This window comes from Dasypus novemcinctus, chromosome 2 (genome assembly GCF_030445035.2).
Source record: "Dasypus novemcinctus isolate mDasNov1 chromosome 2, mDasNov1.1.hap2, whole genome shotgun sequence".
NCBI lineage: Eukaryota > Metazoa > Chordata > Mammalia > Cingulata > Dasypodidae > Dasypus > Dasypus novemcinctus.
In genome coordinates this window covers 78,074,410-78,096,008 of record NC_080674.1, presented here as the reverse complement: position 1 = coordinate 78,096,008, position 21,599 = coordinate 78,074,410, and the positions used below count along the sequence as shown (strand labels likewise).

The following is a 21,599-nucleotide window of genomic DNA, read 5'->3' as shown; positions in this document are numbered from 1 at the left end:
CTGGACCTCCTTTATGGCAGATGGCTTGAGCCATACCCACTTCCCTCAAAGTGTTTAAAAAAAAAAATGAGATACCAGGGAAATGGATGTGGCTCAAGCAGTTGGGTGTCTACCTACCATATGGAAAGTCCTGGGTTTGGTTCCTGGTGCCACCTATTGAAGACAAATAAGACAGCGAGCTGACATGACAGGCTGGTGTGGTGAGCTGACACAATGAGGAGACACAACAACGAAACACAATGAGAAACACAAGAAGCAGAAAGTGGAGGTAATTTAAGCAATTATGAGCTTCCCTCCCACATGGAAGGTCCCAGGTTCAGTTCCTGGTGCCTTCTAAAAAGAAGATGAGCACACAACAATCAGACACAGAGAGCAGACAGTGAGCCCAAACAATGGGGGAAGAAGGGGAGAAATAAATCTTTTTTTAAAAAAGTTCAACTCCTTTAAAACAAAAATGATATACCACTTGACACCCACTAAAATGACTGAAATTAAAGAACCTGACAATGCAAAGTGTCAGTGAGGATGTGGAGCCCCTGAAACTCTCATATACTGCTAGTAGGAATGCAAAATGTTACTGCCAATTTGGAAAACATTTTAGTAGCATTTTATAAAGCTCACAAAACACATACTTATGATCCAGCAATTTCATCCCTAGATATTTATCCCAAAGAAATGAAAACATATATCAACACAAAGACTTGTGTACAGATGTTCATAGAAGCTTTTAAAATATATATCCCAAACTAGAAATAACCCAAATGTCCATCAACAGGGGAATAAACAAAGTGGGCATATCTATATAATGGAATAAAACTCAGCAATAATGGGGAGCAGGGGTAGCTCAGTGTTTAAATGCCTGCTTCCCTGCTACCTCCTTAAAAAAACAATACAAAAAAACCAAAAACTCAGCAATAAAAATGAACAGCCTACTGATACATGCAACAACATAGATGAATCTCAAGAATGTGCTAAATGAAAGAAGCCTGACACAAGAGCACACACTGTATGATTGTTTATATGAAATTCTAGAAAAGTTTTTTTTTTTGTAGTGACAACATATCAGATTTCCTGGGTGTGGGGAGAACGTGAGATAAATTGCAATGGGATGAAAGGCTATTTTTTGGACTTTACAGAAATGTTCTGTCTTTTGATCGAAGTGGTACTTACGTGATGGCTCTATACATTTTTCAAAACTCATCAAACTACATTTAAAATGGAAGCATTGTCTTGTATACAAATTATACTAAGGTCCATTTAAAAAAAAAATCAAACCAAGTTCCCAAATCCTCAATGAGCTACCCACTGTCACCCCAAGTGTAGAATTGTAAAAGGGGCATACTGAGGACTCTCCAGGCAATTATGTCCTTTGGCCCCAAGTCCTCATTGGTCTCTTCCAATGATGAAGCTGCATGGTGAAGGTGCACGTGAATGCTATGTAAAACCTAGACCAAGGGGCTAACTCTGTGCCCGTCCTCCAACCTGGATCCCACTTAGCTTTCTGATGGTAAGGAAGGACACCTCCTTCCAAATAGAAAGCTAAGATGTCCTCAGCAGATGGCCAGCAGGGTCCCAGAAGACCAGCAGGATAAACTAGAAGAAGAAAAAAGATATGAGGAACTGAAGACACCCTTGTCCTGCTTTATAACTCTCTCTGGAACACCAGATCCATTGTTTATTGAGGTGTTCACTCTGTACCCAACACTATGGTGAGAGTTTTCCATACATTATCTTATTCAATTATTATAATAACCTTAAGTATAACTATTTCTATTGTACCCCCAAAGGCACCAAGAAATTAAGAAACTGCCACAATGTCTCAGAGCTAGTATATGGCAGAGCTGGACTAGATGAATAGATGAACCCAGAAGCCTGATGTAGGGAAGCAGACTTGGCCCAATGGTTAGGACATCCGTCTACCACATGGGAGGTCCGTGGTTCAAACCCCGGGCCTCCTTGACCCGTGTGGAGCTGGCCCATGCGCAGTGCTGGTGTGCACAAGGAGCGCCTTGCAGTGCAGGGGTGTCCCCCACGTAGGGGAGCCCCATGCGCAAGGAGTGCACCCCATAAGGAGAGCTGCCCAGCGCGAAAGAAAGTCCAGCCTGCCCAGGAATGGTGCCGCACACACGGAGAGCTGACACAACAAGATGACGCAACAGAAAGAAACACAGATTCCCAGTGCCACTGATAAGGACAGAAGTGGTCACAGAAGAACACACAGAGAATTGGGGGGGGGGGGGGGGGAGAAGGGAGAGAAATAAATTTTTAAAATAAAAAAAAAAAGAAGCCTGATGTAAAAGCCTGGGTTCTTGACCACCACACCGACTTCAGTCCTGAGCCAGCTCAGCTCTTGAGATTTCCTGCCTCTTTCCCCCTCATCACCCTTCCCCAAGCACTCACAGCTGGGGGCAGGCTCAGACGATGGTGTGCAGAACAATCAGGACCCAGCTCCCAGAACACAGTTCTGCTCTCCTCTCTGCTCTGGCTACAGCGAGAGGGCCCAGGTTGAAATCCTAGAAGTCATTTTCTTTACGTTTCACATACACTAGTGCTTTTAAGAGATACACTGCACTCTTGAGATCCCCCTGTGTTATAAATATGTTATTTATGGAGAAAATGGGGATTCTTTGTCACATTCAAATTGAGAACTATTTGAAGAGAGGGGGAAAGTATCCCATCCTATTGAGTCAAGGGGGAAAAGAACTACAATATACCATACTAGTAAATACGAGTGTAAAAATAGCTTCTGCTGGAAGTGCAAATTCAATCTTACTGGGGCCTTAAATGTATTTCAAATATTTTTCATTAAGCATTTTCACTTTTTTCATGTTTACAACCTGGTAAGATCCCCCAATTTAAACCAAGGTCAAATTATTTTAGATGCCAACTTGAAAAACCTTAAGCTCAATGTTTTCAACTCCCTTTGAAAAGAAGAAACACGAAGCATCTGTTCTCTGAAAACAGACTATTGTGACCTGTAAGTCATTAGTCATGACAAAATCCTTGAGGATGGGAACCATGGCTGGGTTTTCCTTGGCTTGCCCAGAGCATGTGGTTCCAGGAGGCGGTGGGGAGAGGGCACCTCTGTTTTCTTTGCTCCACACTCCCTTTATTCAGTAGGCAGCACTTCCCTTCCCTTGGAAAACTACTGTTCCCGACTCCCAGTGTGTGGTCCAACAAGGGCTGCCAGATACGGCAGCCTGACCACATAGGTGAGAGTGCGACCCAAGGTTCTGAGATGTAACTTGCCACCTCTAAGCAGAAGTTTTAAGAGTAGCATGTGTACTGCAGCTGACTGATAAATTTCCAAGAAATTTGGCAAGTCACTGCAGCTTGAATTGGCCTTGTGGGAGTATTTACACCATGGAAATCAGTAAACACTGCAAATCAACCCCTGACCCCCAAACTTGTTTACCAGCACACCAATGAGCATGTTCCAAAGAGAAGTTAATCTTTCAGCCAGAATCCCTGAATACAGTAAATTGATGAAGCAGAGCCATAGCTGCCTGCAGGCCATATGTAATTTGCTTGAAATCTAAACATGTTGTTGTAAACCACTGATTTGTAGGGATTGTTACCTCAGCATAATCTAGCAAAAACTGACTGCTACACCAGCTAGTGTTCTCCTTTATCCCCTTTTTTGGTTGGGGAGTATTCCTCCTAACAACTTGTGACATCACACCTTGAACCTGAAAAGCTGCAAACTGCACTGAGAGAGGAAATCGGGAATCCAGGTCTTGGAAGGTTAATGTAAAAGATATAGAACAATAATTGCATTGATTTTTAATCACTAAAGAATTGCGTAATTTTCAAACACGAACAAAGATCTGTCACTCTTGAACCTGGATGGTTTAGGAGTGACTCCCGCATCCCTTTCACATAAAGGTCCCGCGTAACGGTCTTTCTTTTCATCACCGCACTCGCGAATTGAGCGCTGTGTCTTTAAGGAGCGGAGCGCGGACGTTTCCCGGCAGGACAAAATGTCTGCGGGGCTTGTGGCGAGGGTCGGCGTCCGCGGCCTCCCGGCGGGCCTCGGGCTGCCCCCGCGCCTCGGGGGTGAGGGGTGAGTGAGGCCGCCAGCGGGCGCGCCGGGGGGCGCGCCGGGGGCGTCGCGGGCCGGGCGGGGAGCGGCGGGGGCGGGCGGCGCGGGGGGCGCGGAGGCCGAGGCCCCCGGAGGCCCGCGAGGCCGGCAAAGGGCCCGGCGACCCCGTCCGCGACCCGAGGGGTCGGCTGTGGTCGGAATCGCAGTTAAGGCCACGAACCGCAGAAGCCAGTGGGCGTTCCCGGCTTCCCGGGGCACCGGGCGCGGGACGTGCCCTTGGTTGTCAGGTGGTCCTTACTGAAAAAAAAAGCTGCTGGACCCGGGCCCCTGCGTGAAGGCCGGTGACGCCTTTCGTGCTGCGGCTTTGCTCCCCGCCGCAGTGTCCCCTCAAAAAAGCTACTCGCGGACAGCGGCAACCCTCGCCACGCCCCTTTAGTTAAAGTCGCCTTCTTGCGGTTTCACTTAACAATGAAGTTTAGTTGGGTGCCCCGGAGGGAGCACTTTGTCAATTGGGGCTTTCTCAGTGTTTCTTTCTCATTTTGGGGAGAGAGAAACCGGATGCAAGCCGGATTATCAAACTAGAATCGCCCTCTCCCTACGGTTGCTGAAACTAAAGACGTGTCTAATCCTTTAGGAGTATAAAGGAGCGGTTAGCTTTCGTTTCCTTTATTAACTGAAGGCTACCGAACACTTGTTTTTACTCTCCTTGAGAGAAAAAAGTACCTGCCACCGTTCGAACTTCTAATTAGCCAAGACCACGGAGACACGATGTTTAAGAGAAACTGTTGTCGAAATAGCCTAATAAATTGGCATAATTAGGGTAATTATTTCCAGTATTTTAAATTAATGTATTGTTTATACATCTTCTCTGGTCAAAAATAGCTTGAAGCAACTGAGGACAAAAAGTATACACCTATGTGTAAAAAGGCTGAGAGCCCAATCCAGGTAATTTTGCATTAAAGCACAACCTTTCAGTTACAAAGGGATCCAAGGTAGTGTAGAATTTGAGAGAGGTTCAATTATTTGCATATAGAAAGGCCAGGACTCAGGAATGATTTTGAGAAGGAAAAATGATTTATTGACAGCCGGCCGGACTTGGGAGCTTTCTGTTTCAAACTCGAGCTTCTAACAAGATTTTCAAATTCTTTTTATACAGGGTAAGGGCTAAATCCTTCTTTGTTTCAGTTTTCAATAGGCTTGAATTAGCATATATCTTCCACATCCTAGGTAAGCTTTTAGCATGGACCTTATACATTCTAGATAAGCTTTTAGCACATTTGGTTTGCATTTTCCCTGAATATTTAAAGTTTATAGAGTTTGCATTGCTAAAATGTTTCCTGGGACTGGAGTCTTTGCCATGAGCACCGAGGGCAGGACCGGAGCCTCTTAACGACCCACACCCACAAGTCAGGACACACGGACCGTTATCTATGAAGGAACGAACAGCCTCCCACCCATAGCCCACATCAGTAGGACAGTTTTAAATCCCTCTAATTCACATTAAATTATGCGTTTTACAAGATCAAATGGATCACCACCCTTCTTTTTAGGAACATATGTATTAAAGTAATTCAGGCTTGAAATAAAGATCCACTTTACTGCAGAAGGCTTTACAATGTCCATTTTTAAAAATGCCTTAATACGGAGTGCTTCTCAATCTTTTTGCTAATGATGGAAATATCTAAGAGTTTAGTTTATGACATAATAAGGAACATCTCAGATTCACCAGATAATTAGCTGCAGGTCCAGTAAATTTTTTTTACAGTCCACTTAACAAACTTTTTCTAAAATTTTAACACTTCATCCCCTATTCCCTGAGAGTGGTAGGCAGCTATAGCCCAAGGATATGTACCCGATTTGGGTACCAGGTATCCATCCACATTGTCCAGTTTGGAGGCATTTTAACGTGTCTTTTAACTTCTAAGCCTTCAGCCTGGTGATTCCAGACTAATTTCTAGAGTTGTTTGGATCTGTTTATAAATGGATTAATACATAGCAGTAAACTATTTCAACAGAGATGAACAGATAATAGATGAATGAATGGTGGATTCCTTAACACTTCAATTGTCAAGGCTAATTGTTTTAATTAATGTATTCTGCTTTGATTAAAGTCACTAGTGGATGAAGTAAATGAAAATGTTTTTAGTATCTCTACACAAGTCTGTGAATTTCACTTTTGTGTGAATTTCTCACCTATTGTCCAGGCTCAACCAACATATATTTGTTTGTAACTCTGCCAAGTTAATCCAACTAAAGGAATTGGCCTTGACAATGGAAGGATAAATAGAGATGTAATTCCTTGTTATTTCCTTTGAGAACTACCTGGTTCTTTGACTTTTACCCCTGCCTATTGTGTGTTGTTTTTTATAAAAAAAATTTTTTTTTATGTGTATAAGCCTAAGTATAAAATAATTCAACGAACTTTTGTGGGTGGTTAGTCATACCTTGTGTAAATGCATGTATTTACACAAATTACTCTTGCAGTTTTGGTCCCTTCCTTCATTCCCCTCCATTCAGGGGAAGTTTTAATCTGATAGGTTATTAGAAGAATTACAGAGGTCATTAATGTGGATTTATTATCTTCCACAATCTTAGACTTTTTGTGACCCCTCCCAGATAATGAATTCACAAAACTCAGCCTTAGGAGAATTCAGACGTAAAGTTGCAACCATACTAGTCTCAACACTTCCATAAACTACCTAAACACTACATTTGTTTGTTTTTTTATTTTCTTCTGAAATTCAACATAGAAGTTTCCACTATTACATTAATATCATTTATTTAGCTTTTATTTAGCTTCAAGGCACTTTACCTTAGAATATGAGGTTGGGATTGGAACCTTTAATTAGAATTGAGCACTGATAATGTGTTTTGATGGTAGATGACTCTGAGCTTTGTACCTGCAGGGGTGGGGAAGGGATGGGGTGCTGGAGCACGAGTGTCCTCAGGGTCTTAATCAGCCTGCACGTTTGTGTTAGAGCCTCTGAGGCCACATGCCAAGGCCTTGCTGCCCCTTCTCCCAGTGTGGACCCTGCATGATGGAATTCACCCCAATGAGGGAACACTGAGCTGACTATTACCACTGAGTGTGGAACTTACTATGGCAGCATATCTCAGACCCAGAGCTTCCTGAGTGCTGGGGCTGTGGGGTGTTCTTCCTCTTTGAATCTACAGCAGCAAGCACTTGCCTGACACTGAGCACTCTCACAGTGAGCATTTGAATGAAAGAGTAAATGATGTGAACGGATGCAAATGAAATAACTGCACCTTTTTGGTGGCTTAAAAAATGTTTAAGGCAAAGTTAAAGGCAGTTCTTATTTTTCATTTTGTTCTTGTTAGTAGACCTGACAGTTAATTGATGTGCATTTGTATTGTGCACTTGCTAGGTCCAACAGCGTATCACAGGGCTTCAGCTAACCAGATCTCTCCATCATCATCTCTTATCTGATAATGAGCAAACTATTTGCATGAGAGTCAATTTAGGAAGTGGAAATAAATTTGGGGAAAGGAAGTGGACCTATGATTTTTTTTTCTTTGTTTGGTTTTTTGCATTCATAAATCCCCAAGGGGATTTTTTCCAACTTAGATTACCTGGTGTATTGAATAATAGTATGTCAAAGAGAAAAATAGCACTGTCTTTTAGCCACTAAAATCTTAATTCAGGCAGTAGATACCAGTAGCTTATTTGTTCATGCCTTGAATTTATATAGCCCTGGAGAGTTCAACGGTGAGATCATTTGCATTATCTGATTTCAGCCATCTGTATCAGAGGAAGATAATCTTATCATTTCCCTTTACAGATGGGGAGATTGAGGTTGAGTTTGGGTAAGAAGCATAGTGTCAGATTCATTTTCTTTAATGCAGCACCCCTCCCCCCATCACCTACTCTAGGCCAGGGAGATAAATGAATTGAGTTCCTCTCCCCCCATGTCCTCCGACTCTTGTGAATATACAATCTCCTGCTCGGCCCAAGCATGACAGACCACCTGACACTGAGCAGCCCCACACTCAGTTTCCCTAAGGGCCAGATGGCAGCACACTATTGAAATAGATCTTCAGGTGGCCCATGGGACTGTCCCATCCAACCCTATATCCCCCAGAGCCTGGCCCTGCCTGAGCTTACACTTCTCAGGACCCAAAGATTGCTTTTTAAAATTATTTTTATTTGTCTGTAGATCCTAGCATATACATGATGAATGCATATACATACATGATCAATGCATGCTTTCTTAGTACCTTTTTCTTTTCTTCTTCCCTTTCTCTCCTTTCATATCTCTTGCCACCTTATCAACTGTTTCTCATTTTTCTTGAGATATATGTTCTTTAAAGAGTTGTATCTTATTTAATTTTAATGAGTTCATATTGTACACACTTTTCTGCATCTTGCTTTTCTTCTGCAATAGTACCAGAAACCCCTCTAGGTCATCGGGCAGGAGTCCAGTGCACCCTTTTAAATCATTGCATAATATTCCCTTGTATGAATGTACTTTATTTACTCAGCCATTCTCCTGCTGATAGACATTCCTTTGTTTCTAGTTTTTGGCCATTCTAAATAATAAACATCCTAATACATATGACTTTGTGTGCAGAAAAGATTCCCAGGAGTGGACTCTCTGATAATATGTATTTTTAATTAATTAAACTGCCAGATTGCCTTCCTAATGGACTGTAACCCTTCACATCTTCCCTAGTGTAGCAGTTTAATATTGTTGATGAATTCCAAAAAGAAATATTGGGGGAAGCAGATGTGGCTCAACTGGTAGAGCATCCACCTACCATATGGGAGGGGTCCAGGGTTCAAACCCAGGGCCTCCTGACCCATGTGGTAAGCTGGCCTACACGCAGAGCTGCTGTGCACAAGGAGTGCTGTGCCATGCAGGGGCACCCCCACGTGCAAGGAGTGTGCCTGCGAGAGAGCTGCCCTGTGTGAAAAAAGCGCAGTCCGCCCAGGAGTGGCACCTCATACATGGAGAGCTGACGCAACAAGATGACACAACAAAAAAGAGATGCAGTTTCCTGGTGCCACCAAGGGTGCAGGCGGATACAGAACACACAGCGAATGGACGCAGAGAGCAGTAAATGGGGGATGGGGAGAGAAATAAATAAAAATAAATCTTAAAAAAAAATTGGATTATGCTTGTAATCTGATCTGTACCTGGGCATGATTGAGTTATGATTAGGGCATTGAGTTCCCACCTCTTAGTGGGTGAGGACTCACAGATAAAAGGCATGGCAAAGGACAGAGTTGAGGGCTTTTGATATTGGAGTTTGATGCTGAAGCCTTAAGCTGGAGCCCTGGAAAGTAAGCTCACAGAGGAAACAGAAGCAAACCCCAGGAAGAGAGAAACTCTGAGCCCAGGAAAAAGAAGCTGAGGAAGGAAGGAACCCAGGAAGCCTGAACCCTAGCAGACATCGGCAGCCATCTTGCTCCAACACATGGAAATCGACTTTGGTGAGGGAACTTACACTTTAAAGCCTGGTATCTGTAATCTCCTATCCCAAATAAATACCCTTTATAAAAACCAACCAATTTCTGGTATTTTGCACTAGCATCCCTTTGACTGAATAATACACTTAGTAACACATGAACATACCCTTTTTTCTGCATCCCTTTTAGTATTGGCTGTTGGAACTCTCTAGTTTTGTTAGTGTGTGATAGATATAAAGTGATACCTTATTGTTACTTTAATAGAATTCTCTGAATATAAGTGATATTGCACGTCTTTTCATACATTTCCTGGCCTTTTGGCTTTGCTCTTAGATCATTTGCCTACTCATATTTATTGCCCATTTTTTCTATTAGGTTGTTTGTCTTGTTAATTTATAAGAACTCGTTGCATTTAATGGTTGTGGCTGAGGATTCTAAAGAGGCTTCTTTTTTAAGCCAAGGAGGTTAGGAGGTTTCTCTTCCAGACTTCTGCTCTGTAGGGTTGGCTGAAATTAGCCCAACGATTGTTTAGCAGAGCTAGGCAGGCTGTGTATGACCTGCAGCCACTGAATGCTGGTCACTCTTTAGATACAGAGTCTTAATAGAATATTGTATTACCCAGCTTGCAGTTGTGTGGAGGACTGAGAAGGTGAGGCAGATCTGTACCATGCTGCTTTCCACTGGTTAAGACCTCCCAGAGTGAAGGGTGCCAAGGCAGAGGATGTCCCTCTGCCACCCTTGGAGGGGCAGCACTGTGCTGGCCAACATTTGCAGTGCTTCTCCCTGACCGCTAAGCCTAATAAAAGACTCAGACATCAAAACCAGCATTTCTCACCTTCCTTTCCACTTTAACTCTTATAACAGATGGCATTCATGTGTATGATGCTCCTCTGGCATACCTGGTCTGGCAGTTTGAGATTATTTATGAATTCCAAAAGGAGAGATTATGTTTGTAAACTGGTCTGTTCCTCTGGGTGTGATCCCCTTTGATTGTATTAGATTCAGCTGAGATGTCTTTGGTTAAATTATGTTAAGATTAGGACTTTGATTCAACCACATCAGTAGAGTGTAACTCAGGTTAAGTCCCCGCCCCCTTGTTAGGCTATATAAATGGACACTCACTCAAGAAAACACACAGGGAAGTGAATTTGGCTCAACTGATAAAGCGTCTGCCTACCATATGGGAGGTCCAGGGTTCAAACCCAGGGCCTCCTGACCCATGTGGTGAGCTGGCCCATGAGCAGTGCTGGTGCACACAAGGAGTGCCATACCACTCAGGGGTGTCCCCCATGTAGGGGAGCCCCATGAGCAAGGAGTGCACCCCGCAAGGAGAGCTGGCCCTGCACGAAAAAAGTGCAGCCTGCCCCAAGTGGTGCCGCACACAGAGAGAGTTAACACAGCAAGATGACACAACAAAAAGAGACACAGATTCCCAGTGCTGGTCACAAGAATGCAAGCGGACACAGAAGACACAGCAAATGGACACAGCAGACAACTGGGGAGGGGGGGAAGGGAAGAAAAATAAATCTTAGAAAAAAAAAGAAAACACAGAGGAAGAATAGAGAACTTTGTGAGTTTTGATCCTGGAGCCCAGGAAAGAGACGAGCCATTCACTTCATAGTTTACACCTGACCTTGTGAAGGGAACAGAGCAGCTGAGAAGTCTGAGGGACAAGCCCTATGGCAGCCTACAGCTGAGATTGGAAGGAGCTGGGACCACGGAGTCTTAAGAGGAAGGAGGAAGGAGAGACCAGGCAGACATTGCCTGCCATCTTGCTTCAACATGTGGCAACTGACTTTGGCGGAGAAATCAACCTTGAGTTGGATTCTTTAGAGCCTTGTAACTGTAGGCTTTTACCCCAAATAAATACCCTTTATAAAAGCCAACAGATTTCTGGTACTTTTATATCAGCACCCCTTTCAGCTGACTAAAGAAATCCGAAGACATCTTGCAGGAAGATGTCATTTTGACAGTAATTGGTCACCTCTGGCACCTTTGGGGGCACATTAGTTACCATTACTCTCAGACTGTGACACAGATAAGAGTCTTTTGGTTGCGTACAATTTTCAACCCCTAGCACAAGCAAGGAAAGTGATAGTCTTGATAATATAGGTAAACTCTAAATTTCCTTTAGTTTATAAAATAAATCATAGGGATTCTGTTACAACTGAACTCCTGAAGGGCATGACTTGGTGAAGCTGTGAGACCGAAGGACACCCTGGCACTTAGTCAGGCATAAGCTTTATTGGGACTTAAGGACAGGAGAGATTCTTTGATGGCAGCCGGTCAAAGAATGAATGAAGTTAGCTCTTCACAAAGAGATGAGAAAATGAGGGGTAATATAAAAGGGGTGTCAGAACAAGGACATTCCATAGGGGGTAAGAACAGAGTTCCTGCTACGGTCACATGAAGCATACATGTGGGGTGTGGTGATGTTTTCACTAGACTCCTAGGAAGGACGTTTACCAAGGACATTCACTGCTTTGGGAAGATTATAGTTTACAATAACATCTATACATTCTCTTCCCTCTAGGGAGGGTTGTTAACCTTTAATTTATTCTAGGTCATGCAGGCGGCTACATGCTGAGGACTTAGAGGGGCCTCTGTCCCCACAGATTCGCTATACTATTCTTTCCACCCTTGTGTATGTCCACTAATAATAAAAAAAGGAACACTGGAAATATGAGGTTCAGGTGTAGAGGGAGATAGAAAATAATAATAGTAATAATAATAATAAAGACATGGATAAATCCATAGAGACAAAATGCAGATTGGTGGTTGAAGGAGCAGGGTGGAGGGCAATGGGGAGTAATTGCTCAATGGTTATGGGGTTTCCTTTTGAAGTGATGAAAATGTTTTGGAACTAGATGTGATGGTTGCATGACATTGTGAATATACTAAGTATCATTGTTCACTTTTAAATGGGTCAAGGCAAAAAATGGAGGTGGGTGGAGATGAGCATAAGTTAAAAAAAAAAAAACTGGTTATGGGCCAGATTTGGCTCAGGTGTAATTTGCCTTCCTATGGTTTAGACTGAGAGGCTTCAGAAACATTACAACAAATGCAATGTACAGACTTTCTTTGGATGCTGATTTGATCAAACCAAGTCAAAAAAAGAAAAAAACAACAAAGAATACATTTTCATGACAGTGGAGAAATTTGAACAATTAATGGATACAAGGTAATTTTAAGGAACTGTTGTCAGTTCTGTTAGGTGTGACAAGTAGGTGGTTATATTTTTGTTGGTGGTGATGTTTGTTTTTATTTTCAAAGAAGAAAGAATCCTTATCTGCTACCTATTAATACTGAATGGCAGATTTGCTTTAAAATTATCTAGAGTGTGAAGGGAAAGGGAATAAAGATGAAACGGAACTGGCCAGATGATGATAATTATTGAAGTGGGGTAATGGGTGCATGGGGCATCTTCTTTTTGTGTATGTTTGAAATTTTCATAATAAAATCTTTGGGGCAGGGGGAGGGGAGGACAAAAATAACCCTTCTTCCCCCAAAAAGCATTTAAAAGAAGTTTAAGTAAGTTGGATAAAGAAAATATTTCTAAGATTAAAATCTTGTTCTTTATTTATGAATCATAAAAATCCTTGAAGGTGGTCTGGAACCCCTTCCAGCCCTCGCTGTTGGGACTTTAGTGATTTAATGTATCTTGGAGAAATGTAAAAATTCCTTAATTTCTACCTTTTATACTAATTGGTCATCATGAGTAACTTATTCAAATCAATGCCTGTAATATCAGAAGACTAGTCGTTTCTTTTGTTAAAGAGACCTGGTGATCTTGGTGGATTCCTAATCTTCTAAAAATATATATGAGAGATATAGAAAATGCTGTGCCTGATCCTGAGTTAACTTGCTTGGTGGGGACAAAGAATAATTAGGTTTAAAAAATTGTACTGCATGTGTAACAAGACTATTAGCAATTGAGTTAAAAACTTAAATACTACTGTTATTATAGCAACTTATTTTCCCTGTTCTCATCTTTGTCTTCAGTGATTGATTGCCAGTTGTTCTTAACAAGGGAGATTCTGGAACTTTATCATTATCTCTGCTGCTAGTTCAAAACTTGACAGTGAGAGGGTATTGATTATTTTTCCTTGCACTGTCCTCTGACCTTGACCTTGATTTTCCTCCTGAAATAAGTTTGCAGAAGAGTTTATTTTTGAACTTGCAAAGCAAATTTGTCTAGAGTCACATATTCAGTCTTTTGTGAATTTATTTTCTACAGAATAAACTCCTATCCCCTCTTTGATAGATTATTGCAGTGGTGAATTGTTTTCCTGATAGAAAAGACTTTGGAGTGATAGTTATTGCATAGCATTTGGATCCCTTTAACAGGGGTCTTTTGTTGGAGAAAGTGATAAGCTATTACTTTCCTTTATATTTCTTACTTAATTAAAAGTATTGACCGAGTTTTGTATCTTACAGATATATATAGAGGGAGCCATTTAGTTGGGATGAACAATAAAGGAAACTAATTTTATTTTATGACTCTGGCACCAATAATAGGCTCAGAAAAAATGAACACAAGAGGAACACAGTGCTAGTCAGTATATCTAATATTTATCTTTAAGGCTGCTTAATTGACTTTCTTTTACTGGACTGCTTCTCACTGCCTGTCCTCTGAATATACTCATAGCCCTGCTGATGGTTTTTCAGAGCTCAGGAGTGATACTGCAGTGTTTCTACCCAGTGAGCTTGCAGTTGGAAGTCCTGACTCAGTGACAACCCTCGGAACATGACCTTCCATCTAATTTAAAGGTAAAAAATTTAGAAAGCCACTTTATATGTTATTTTCCAAGTTTACATGAATTTGAAACATTCTGATGATTTTTAGTACTGCCAGTTTTTTCATAGGCACATTGTTTTATAACCATAAAAGATCCTTTCATCTTGAGGGAAGTACAGTCATTGTACCTTCTTTAAAAAGGCTGTTGCCCATTGGCTCTGCAGCCTCTAAACTTCAAGGAACAAATGTTTCATTCCCAAGGCTTTATTTCTTGCTGGTTTCCATTGTTTTCTCTGAAACACCCAGAAAAAAATACAAAAGAGAATCCTGCTCTTATTCTGAGAAAAAACAATAGACATTTTTTCTTTAAGAGTGCCAAGAAGACCAGTTAAAACTATCACACAGATAACAGCACTTATTTAGCTTGTCCTTCATTTCAGAGAACTAAGCTTCCCATTTTTAGTATAAGTACTTGTGAGCTGAGGACCCATTTGATTTAGACGAGAATTCCTAGTATAAGGAAAGAAGAACTAAATATTAAAACAATTTTTTCCCCCGAAAAACCAATACTAATAAGAGGGAGGCATGGTTCCCTTCTAGGTTAACTATGGTCACTGAATTTGCATATATATGTAATCCCCCGCTTTCGCTTCCCTCCCTCGGTATGAAGACGCTGCAGAAAGAATGAGGTGTGAGGAGCCGGTCGTGAGCATGGAGGAGACCTGCGGGCAGGACGATGCGGCAACGCAGGGCGGCGCGTTCCTGGGCCTGGCGCCGGCGCCTCCGGGCCGTCTGGGGGCGCCATACTCCGAGGCCTGGGGGTATTTTCACCTGGCACCGGCGCGCCCGGGGTACCCGTCGGGCCACTGGGCCACCTGCCGGCTGTGTGGGGAGCAGGTGAGCCGGGGCCCGGGCTTCCACGCGGGGACCTTGGCGCTGTGGAAGCACCTGAAGGGCGCGCACTGGCGGGAGCTGGAGAAGAGCGGCGCCCGCCGCGAGCCGCCCGCCGCCCCCGGCCCGCCGCCCCCCGCCGCCCCAGCCGCGGCCGCCGAGGGCGACTGGGCGCTGCTGCTCGAGCAGATGGGCGCGCTGGCCTTCCGCGCCAGCCGGCGGGAGCGGGAGCTGGAGCGGCGCGAGGCGGCCGTGGAGCAGGGCGAGCGCGCCCTGGAGCGCAGGCGCAGGGCCCTGCAGGAGGAGGAGCGCGCCGTAGCCCAGGCGCGGCGGGAGCTGCAGGCCGAGAGGGAGGCCCTGCAGGTGCGGCTGCGGGAAGTGAGCCGCCGGGAGTGCGCTTTGGCCTTGGCTGCAGCCCCGCACCAGACAGCACTGAAAGAGGAACAGGACGGGGAGAGGGACGGCTACGCAGTAACGAAGATCCTCCTGTAGAGTTTAGTAACTTCCACCGCTGGCAGCAGCGCTACCCAAACTGGTCCAGGGACCAGCACCGTCAGCAGCTATCTTTGGAGCAGCATCTCAGGCTCCACTGCAACCCTACTCAATTAGAATCTCCAAATGTGGAACCCTCCCGGGGACGCTGATGATGCTTGCTTAAGTTTGAGAAGCACTCCGGGAAACCAGAGCAGAGCCCCAAACACTTCCTCTTTGGTGGTCACCTGTGGACATCTGGGAGTGTAAGCCCCAGGCATCTAATTGGGCATTGGCATTTACAGGTAAAGTGGAAATCTTTTCCTCTGCCTGCCTTTGGGAATAAGAACTCCAGCAGCCCAGACCCCACCCTGATCACCGGAATCCATGATCACTCAGGGCCCAGAACCTTGTACCTGGTGACTTTTAAAGGTCAGAAACTTCTGTACATATCAGACTTATCACACCATATGCTTGTATACCAGCCAGGTCAAGACAGGATGGACGGTGCATGAAAATGAGGATAAAGCTTGGGTCTGGGGTCTTAGCCACCCACCCCCATCCACAAAAAAAGTTTTTCTCATTTCCTATTGCATAGTCTTTGCCCATGGAGTTCTGAAAAAGGGACCGTTAGTTTCCAGGGCTGCTCTTTACTCTCATCATCTGTAGTCCCTTGTTTCCTTCTTGCTTTCCCAGTACAATCCTGAAGGACCCTTCTTTTCACTTGCCATCACACCTCCCAACCCCCATGCTGCCCAACCAATAGCAGGTTCACTCTATCTCACCTCAACCATGCTCTCTGCCATTTCAGGCTCCATGGCAGCTGTTGTAAATTTCCCTACTTTGCTGCCTCACACCTCCTGACCCGTTCCTAGCATCAAGACTTCTTCCCTTTGGTGCCGGGAAGAGCATTTCTTCCTGTGTGTATCTTCACAGTCCTCGCTTCTGGGCCAAAGGAGAAAGCATCCCTCCTATCCCAAACAATCTCTTCCTCTCATGTTTTCATCTCATTCCTCTGCTGCCATTATTACTTTACCCATTCCCTCTCTTTCCCCAGACTATTTTTCAGAAATGCTCATTCTCTCTTGTACTGAAAAGACTGCCTTCCCAGATGCTTCCAAATGAACATCACCTAAGGGTTGAGTGGTCCTTGCTGTCTTCCTCCCCATTCTACTTAATCCTTCACTTCTTGATCAGATTTCTACACTACAGTGGACACTTAGGAAGCCACCACAACCTCCCAGTCACTGAATATGAAGACTTATTTTCAGCCTTCATTTTGCTTCTTGAAATTCTTCCATTGGTAAGTAAAATTTTCTTTTCCTCCCAAGAATTCCTTTTCCTGGTGTAGAGTAGTACCCAAATAATCTCTCCTCAGCTTCATTTTTCCCATTTTTTAAGTGAAAAATACTAAGCATCCAGGAAGGGTTGAAAGGCTAGTACAATGAAAACCCATATATACCCTCTACCTAGCCTGGACATGTGTTAACATTTTGCCATGTTTACTTTTTCTTCCCTCTACCCCATAGGTACGTGCACATATATTTTTCATATATCCCTAAGTAATTCAGCTTGTATCTCCTAAGAATAAAGGCATTATTTTTATAATCACAGTACAATTATAGTACAATTAAGAATATAAACAATTCTCTAAAAGCTTGTAATATAGTCTTGATAAAGATTCCTCAGTGGTCCCAAGACTGTCTTTTGGTTGTTTTTGTTTTTTGTTTCTTTAAAAATGATATAACCAAGCTTCATACTCTTGTTTATAACTCATGTCTTTAAGTCTAGCATAGTCCCCTTACTATTCTTTTTCCATGACACTTTTTTTAAAGAGCCCAGGTCATCTATCTTATAGAGTGTCCTATATTCTGGATTTGTCTGATTGTTTCTTCAGGTTTCTTTCTACACTCTTGATTCAGCTACTTGTAGAACTGCAATAATCATCTCTATGACAGTGACTTATAAATATCTCCAGCCTCGAATATTCTACCCAAGTCCAGTCCTTCAAGTCCAATCCTCTGCATAACCTGCTACTACAAATGGAAGGGGCAAATTTATTCCACTCCCCAGCTTCACCCCTCCCTAGTAACTAATACTTACTGGGCATCTACTAGAACATGTGCTACTACAAGCACATTCTACACACTTGACGTGGATGATTTCAGTTTATTCTCACAGCAGCTTCTTGGGGAGATAACAATACCATGTTCATCACACAGTTAAGGATAGAGAAGGGCTAAGTAGCTTGTACAAGATTGCAGCTTGTAAGTAGTAGAGCTGGGATCCAAATCTAATCATTCTGCTTCCAGAAGCCATGTAACCTACTGTAGTATACTGCCTCCTGATAGCTCTGCTTCCCTGTTACTGAGTCACTAGAGCTGACACTGTTTCCTTCCTAACTCCAATTCCAGTTAGTGATATTTATTTTCTGAGCATTCTCCATGTGCCAGCACTGTGCTAAATCCTTTACAATAAAGATTGTATGCCACACAGCAATGCATGACACTGGTGCTATTGTGCCCATTGCAGATGAAGAGACAGGCTTGGGGGATTTAAGTAATGTCTTCAGAAGACACAACTGCTAAGAGGCAGAGTGGGATTGAACCCCAGTCTGACTGAATCTTTGACCCCTGCTCTACTGAGTCTGTTTCTATAACATATTGCCTGTTTTCCTTCCAATGCCCCCTGCTAAACCCTGGCTCCATTTATCATTCATCTGGGTAGATGCTTGTCTTCCCCCACTGTCCCACCTGATATACCTCTTGGCCAATTCCTAAGCCAATATTATGTTACTTTCCTGTTCAAAAACCTTCCAAGATCACCCATCACCCACCTTTTTTTATTTTTATTTTTAAAGGTACCGGGGTTAGTGATTGAACCCAGGACCTTGTATGTCAGAAGCCAGTGCTCAGCTGCTGAGCTACATCAGGGTTACCCCAAGTTGTTTTTTTCGTTAATTTTGTTGTTTTTTTGTTGTTGTTTTGGGGAGGTACCAGAGATCAAAACTAGGAAGTAGGTGCTCAATCGCTGGAGCTACATATCCTCCCCACCCACTATGTTTTCATTATTTTTTCCATCTATCCCTTGCAATTTGTACTTATACTAATCATAGTATAAGTTATTTCTCTTAAATACTGAAAGTTAACTTTTGCACGAGGATTTATAAATTGGGCTGTAAGATCTGAATTTGGACTTTAGAGAGGGGAAAAAAATCTGAAAGTGATTCTCTTGTATTTTACCAATTGTTAGAAGCATCAAAATACAGCAAAGATTTACTTAAGTTTTAACCACTCCCTCAGGAAAGATGGCTGATGGGAACATGAATAGCCTTTTCTGTGGAGAGAGTAGAGCAAAAAGCCTGAGTGCTGAGTGATGATTATGGGGGCTAAGGAAAGAGATTTTACTTTTTGCTTTATACACATCTACACTGTTTTTGATTCATACCAAGGATGAATCACTTTTATAATAAAAAATAAAATTATTCACATTTTGCAAATGAAAAATCCTCACCATTAGCATTCAGCTTGCTTAGTTAAAATAAACAGAACATCCAACACAAAGACAAATATTCACATTCCAGAAAATTCACATTCCAGAAAAGCCTAGAAAGAACTGTGGCCCTTGTCCAGTCCAGTCCCTTCATTTGACAGATGAGGAAGTTGAATTCCAGAGAGCAACTTGTCCAAGATCACTCAGGTGATAGTGGCTATGGCAGGTCACTTGACTCCCGCCTCCTCAACAAATATTCGGTCTCTGGCCTTGAGGGCTTCTGCTTGTACACCTGCCAAAGCACATGGACTGTCAAGACCACAAGGTCTATCACCTTTTGTGGTGGCATTTTGCGATTAACTGAGAGTGCAGAGATGACTTCAGGGGATTGAACTGGCCTCTCTGTTATGGTATAGTATGCTCACAGAGAGTTGTCACTGCCATTTGGGACAGTGATATGCCTTTATGGATTGATACATGCCCCCCCATAAAGACATGTTCAAGTCCTAACCTCCACTCCTATGGATGTGAACCTGTTTGTAAACAGGATCTTTGAAGACACTGATAAGATAAGACCGCCTGAGTCAGGGTGGACATAATCCAATATGACTTGAGTCCTTATATTTGGGGGAAATTTGGACACAGTAATAGGAATGAGGAGGAAGAGACAAATGGCTATGTGATGAAGGCAGAAACTGAGTTATGGATTGCCAGCAAAACCACCACCAGAGTGCTACAGACTTCAGGAAAAGCATGGTGTGCTGACACCTCGATGTTGGACTTTCAGCCCCCAAAACCTCAAGAGAAAAAGTTCCTGTTGTTTAAGCCAAGCAGTTAGTGGTATTTATAACAGCAGCTCTGGCAAACTAAGACTCATATACCTAGCCTACATAGTGGGTCTTTCCTTAGTTATTTGAGTGGGCTTGCTGATAGCACCAACCTGATGCTGCCTTTGAGAGAGATGTATACAGTGGCAAGGTAGAGGGATTGAACTGGTATACAGACTATACCCTGCAATTTAACTCCTGCCAAGAAGTAAAGATATTATTTACTTCTTTAGATTGAAATTTGGCAGGGAGAAGGCCGTCTGGAAAAAACAGAGTAAGAACAACCAGCCTTGAAATGACCAGGGCCCTGTAAGCATCTAAGTTGTCATCTTGGAGGCTGGCATAGAGAGAGACGAGTTTCGTTTCGGCTGACTTTACACTTTAAATAGCTGTCCATGTCTTTAACATCTCAGAAGGGATTCATAAATACTCTTGTTTTTGTTTTAGTTTTTGCTGCTTTGATCTCATCAGAGAATTGTATTTCTAAAGGTGTTAACTTCTTACCTTTCAACAATTTGAATCTGCTTCTTTGTAAAATGGATGAAGTGATCATTAAGGTCCTCTTTGGCTCTAATAGGCTATAATACATGAAATACAATAAAACATCACTGAAATTTTAGTGGCTCAGTTGCTCTGTTTAATTGGATTTTCTTGTTACATGTGCGTATTTAAAATAATTGTATGTCAAACCTCTCTTTAAACAGTAGTCAAGGTTATAAATCTATCAGGTTCAGTCCCTAGAACTGAAAATATGTGTGGCAGCATCAGCATGCTCTCCATACTGTACTCCTTTGGTCCTCAGAGCACCTTTGTGAGCAGGTAGGGCAGGTGCAATTGTCCGTGCTTTACAATGTGGCCCTAAACTTCAAAAACATCCACTAACTGGGGAGTTGGGGGTAGGACAGCCAGCTTTCCCAGAGGAAGTTAGGGAGTTCTTTGTATTAGGCTACTATTGCTGCTGAAACAAACACAAACTTAGTGACCTCAAACAACACATTCTCTTACAGTTCTGGAAGCCAGAACATAGATCCCAAGGTGTTGGCAGGGCTATGTTCTGTTCTGCAGGCTCTAAGATTCTGTTTTCTGTCCTTTTCCAGCCTCTAGAAGATGCCCACATTCTTTGGCTTGTGGCCCCTTTCTATCTTCAAAGCCAGCGGTGGCCAGTCACTTTTTCACACTGTCTCTCTCTGACTCATACTTTGCCTCCCTTTTTCACATATAAAGGACCCTCTCCTTAAGGTCAGCTGATCAGTGATCTTAATTCCAACTGCAAACTTAATACCCCCTGCCATGTAACCAACATAGTCCCAAATTCCAGGGCTTAAGTTGACATCTTTGAGGGACCATTATTCTGCCCATCACAGCATTGTACAGCCTGACCCTTAACTAGGGGTGTGAGGAAGGAAGGTTGTGCTCTGCCCCAGAAACCAGCACCGTAGTGGGGGTCCTAATGTATTCCCTCTTATATCTTAGTCTCTGTGGCCAGAGCAGGGAGCACACACAGACTTTTCTCAAAGACAAATCCCTGAGTGGAAGCTCCAAACTAATCCCAAGGACCTGGAAAGGTAGATTTGAAGGATGCCTCTGGGGAAAGGAAAGGGAAACCAGATGCTTCCATAGTTCTGAGAACATTTGTAAATTTGTAGGTGGACTAGGATCTGGTTAACTTGAAAGGCAAAGTGGTGTGAAAGGAGTTGATCAAATCTTTGG

The 21,599-nt window shown here is 43.1% G+C and overlaps 1 protein-coding gene and 1 non-coding gene across 2 annotated transcripts; both read left to right on the top strand.

Moving 5' to 3' along the window:
* Positions 1-3,944: 3,944 nt before the first annotated feature.
* ZBED3 (zinc finger BED-type containing 3) lies at positions 3,945-20,508 on the top strand. The gene is made up of 3 exons (XM_004466558.4): positions 3,945-4,063; positions 14,139-14,240; positions 14,879-20,508. The coding sequence occupies exon 3, from the start codon at positions 14,893-14,895 to the stop codon at positions 15,589-15,591; it is 699 nt and encodes a 232-aa protein (XP_004466615.2). The 5' UTR covers positions 3,945-4,063; positions 14,139-14,240; positions 14,879-14,892; the 3' UTR covers positions 15,592-20,508.
* On the top strand, positions 10,105-10,241 carry LOC111766071 (small nucleolar RNA SNORA47). Its single transcript, XR_002798232.1, has one exon. It is a non-coding gene; the product is annotated as a small nucleolar RNA SNORA47 (small nucleolar RNA).
* Positions 20,509-21,599: the final 1,091 nt, after the last annotated feature.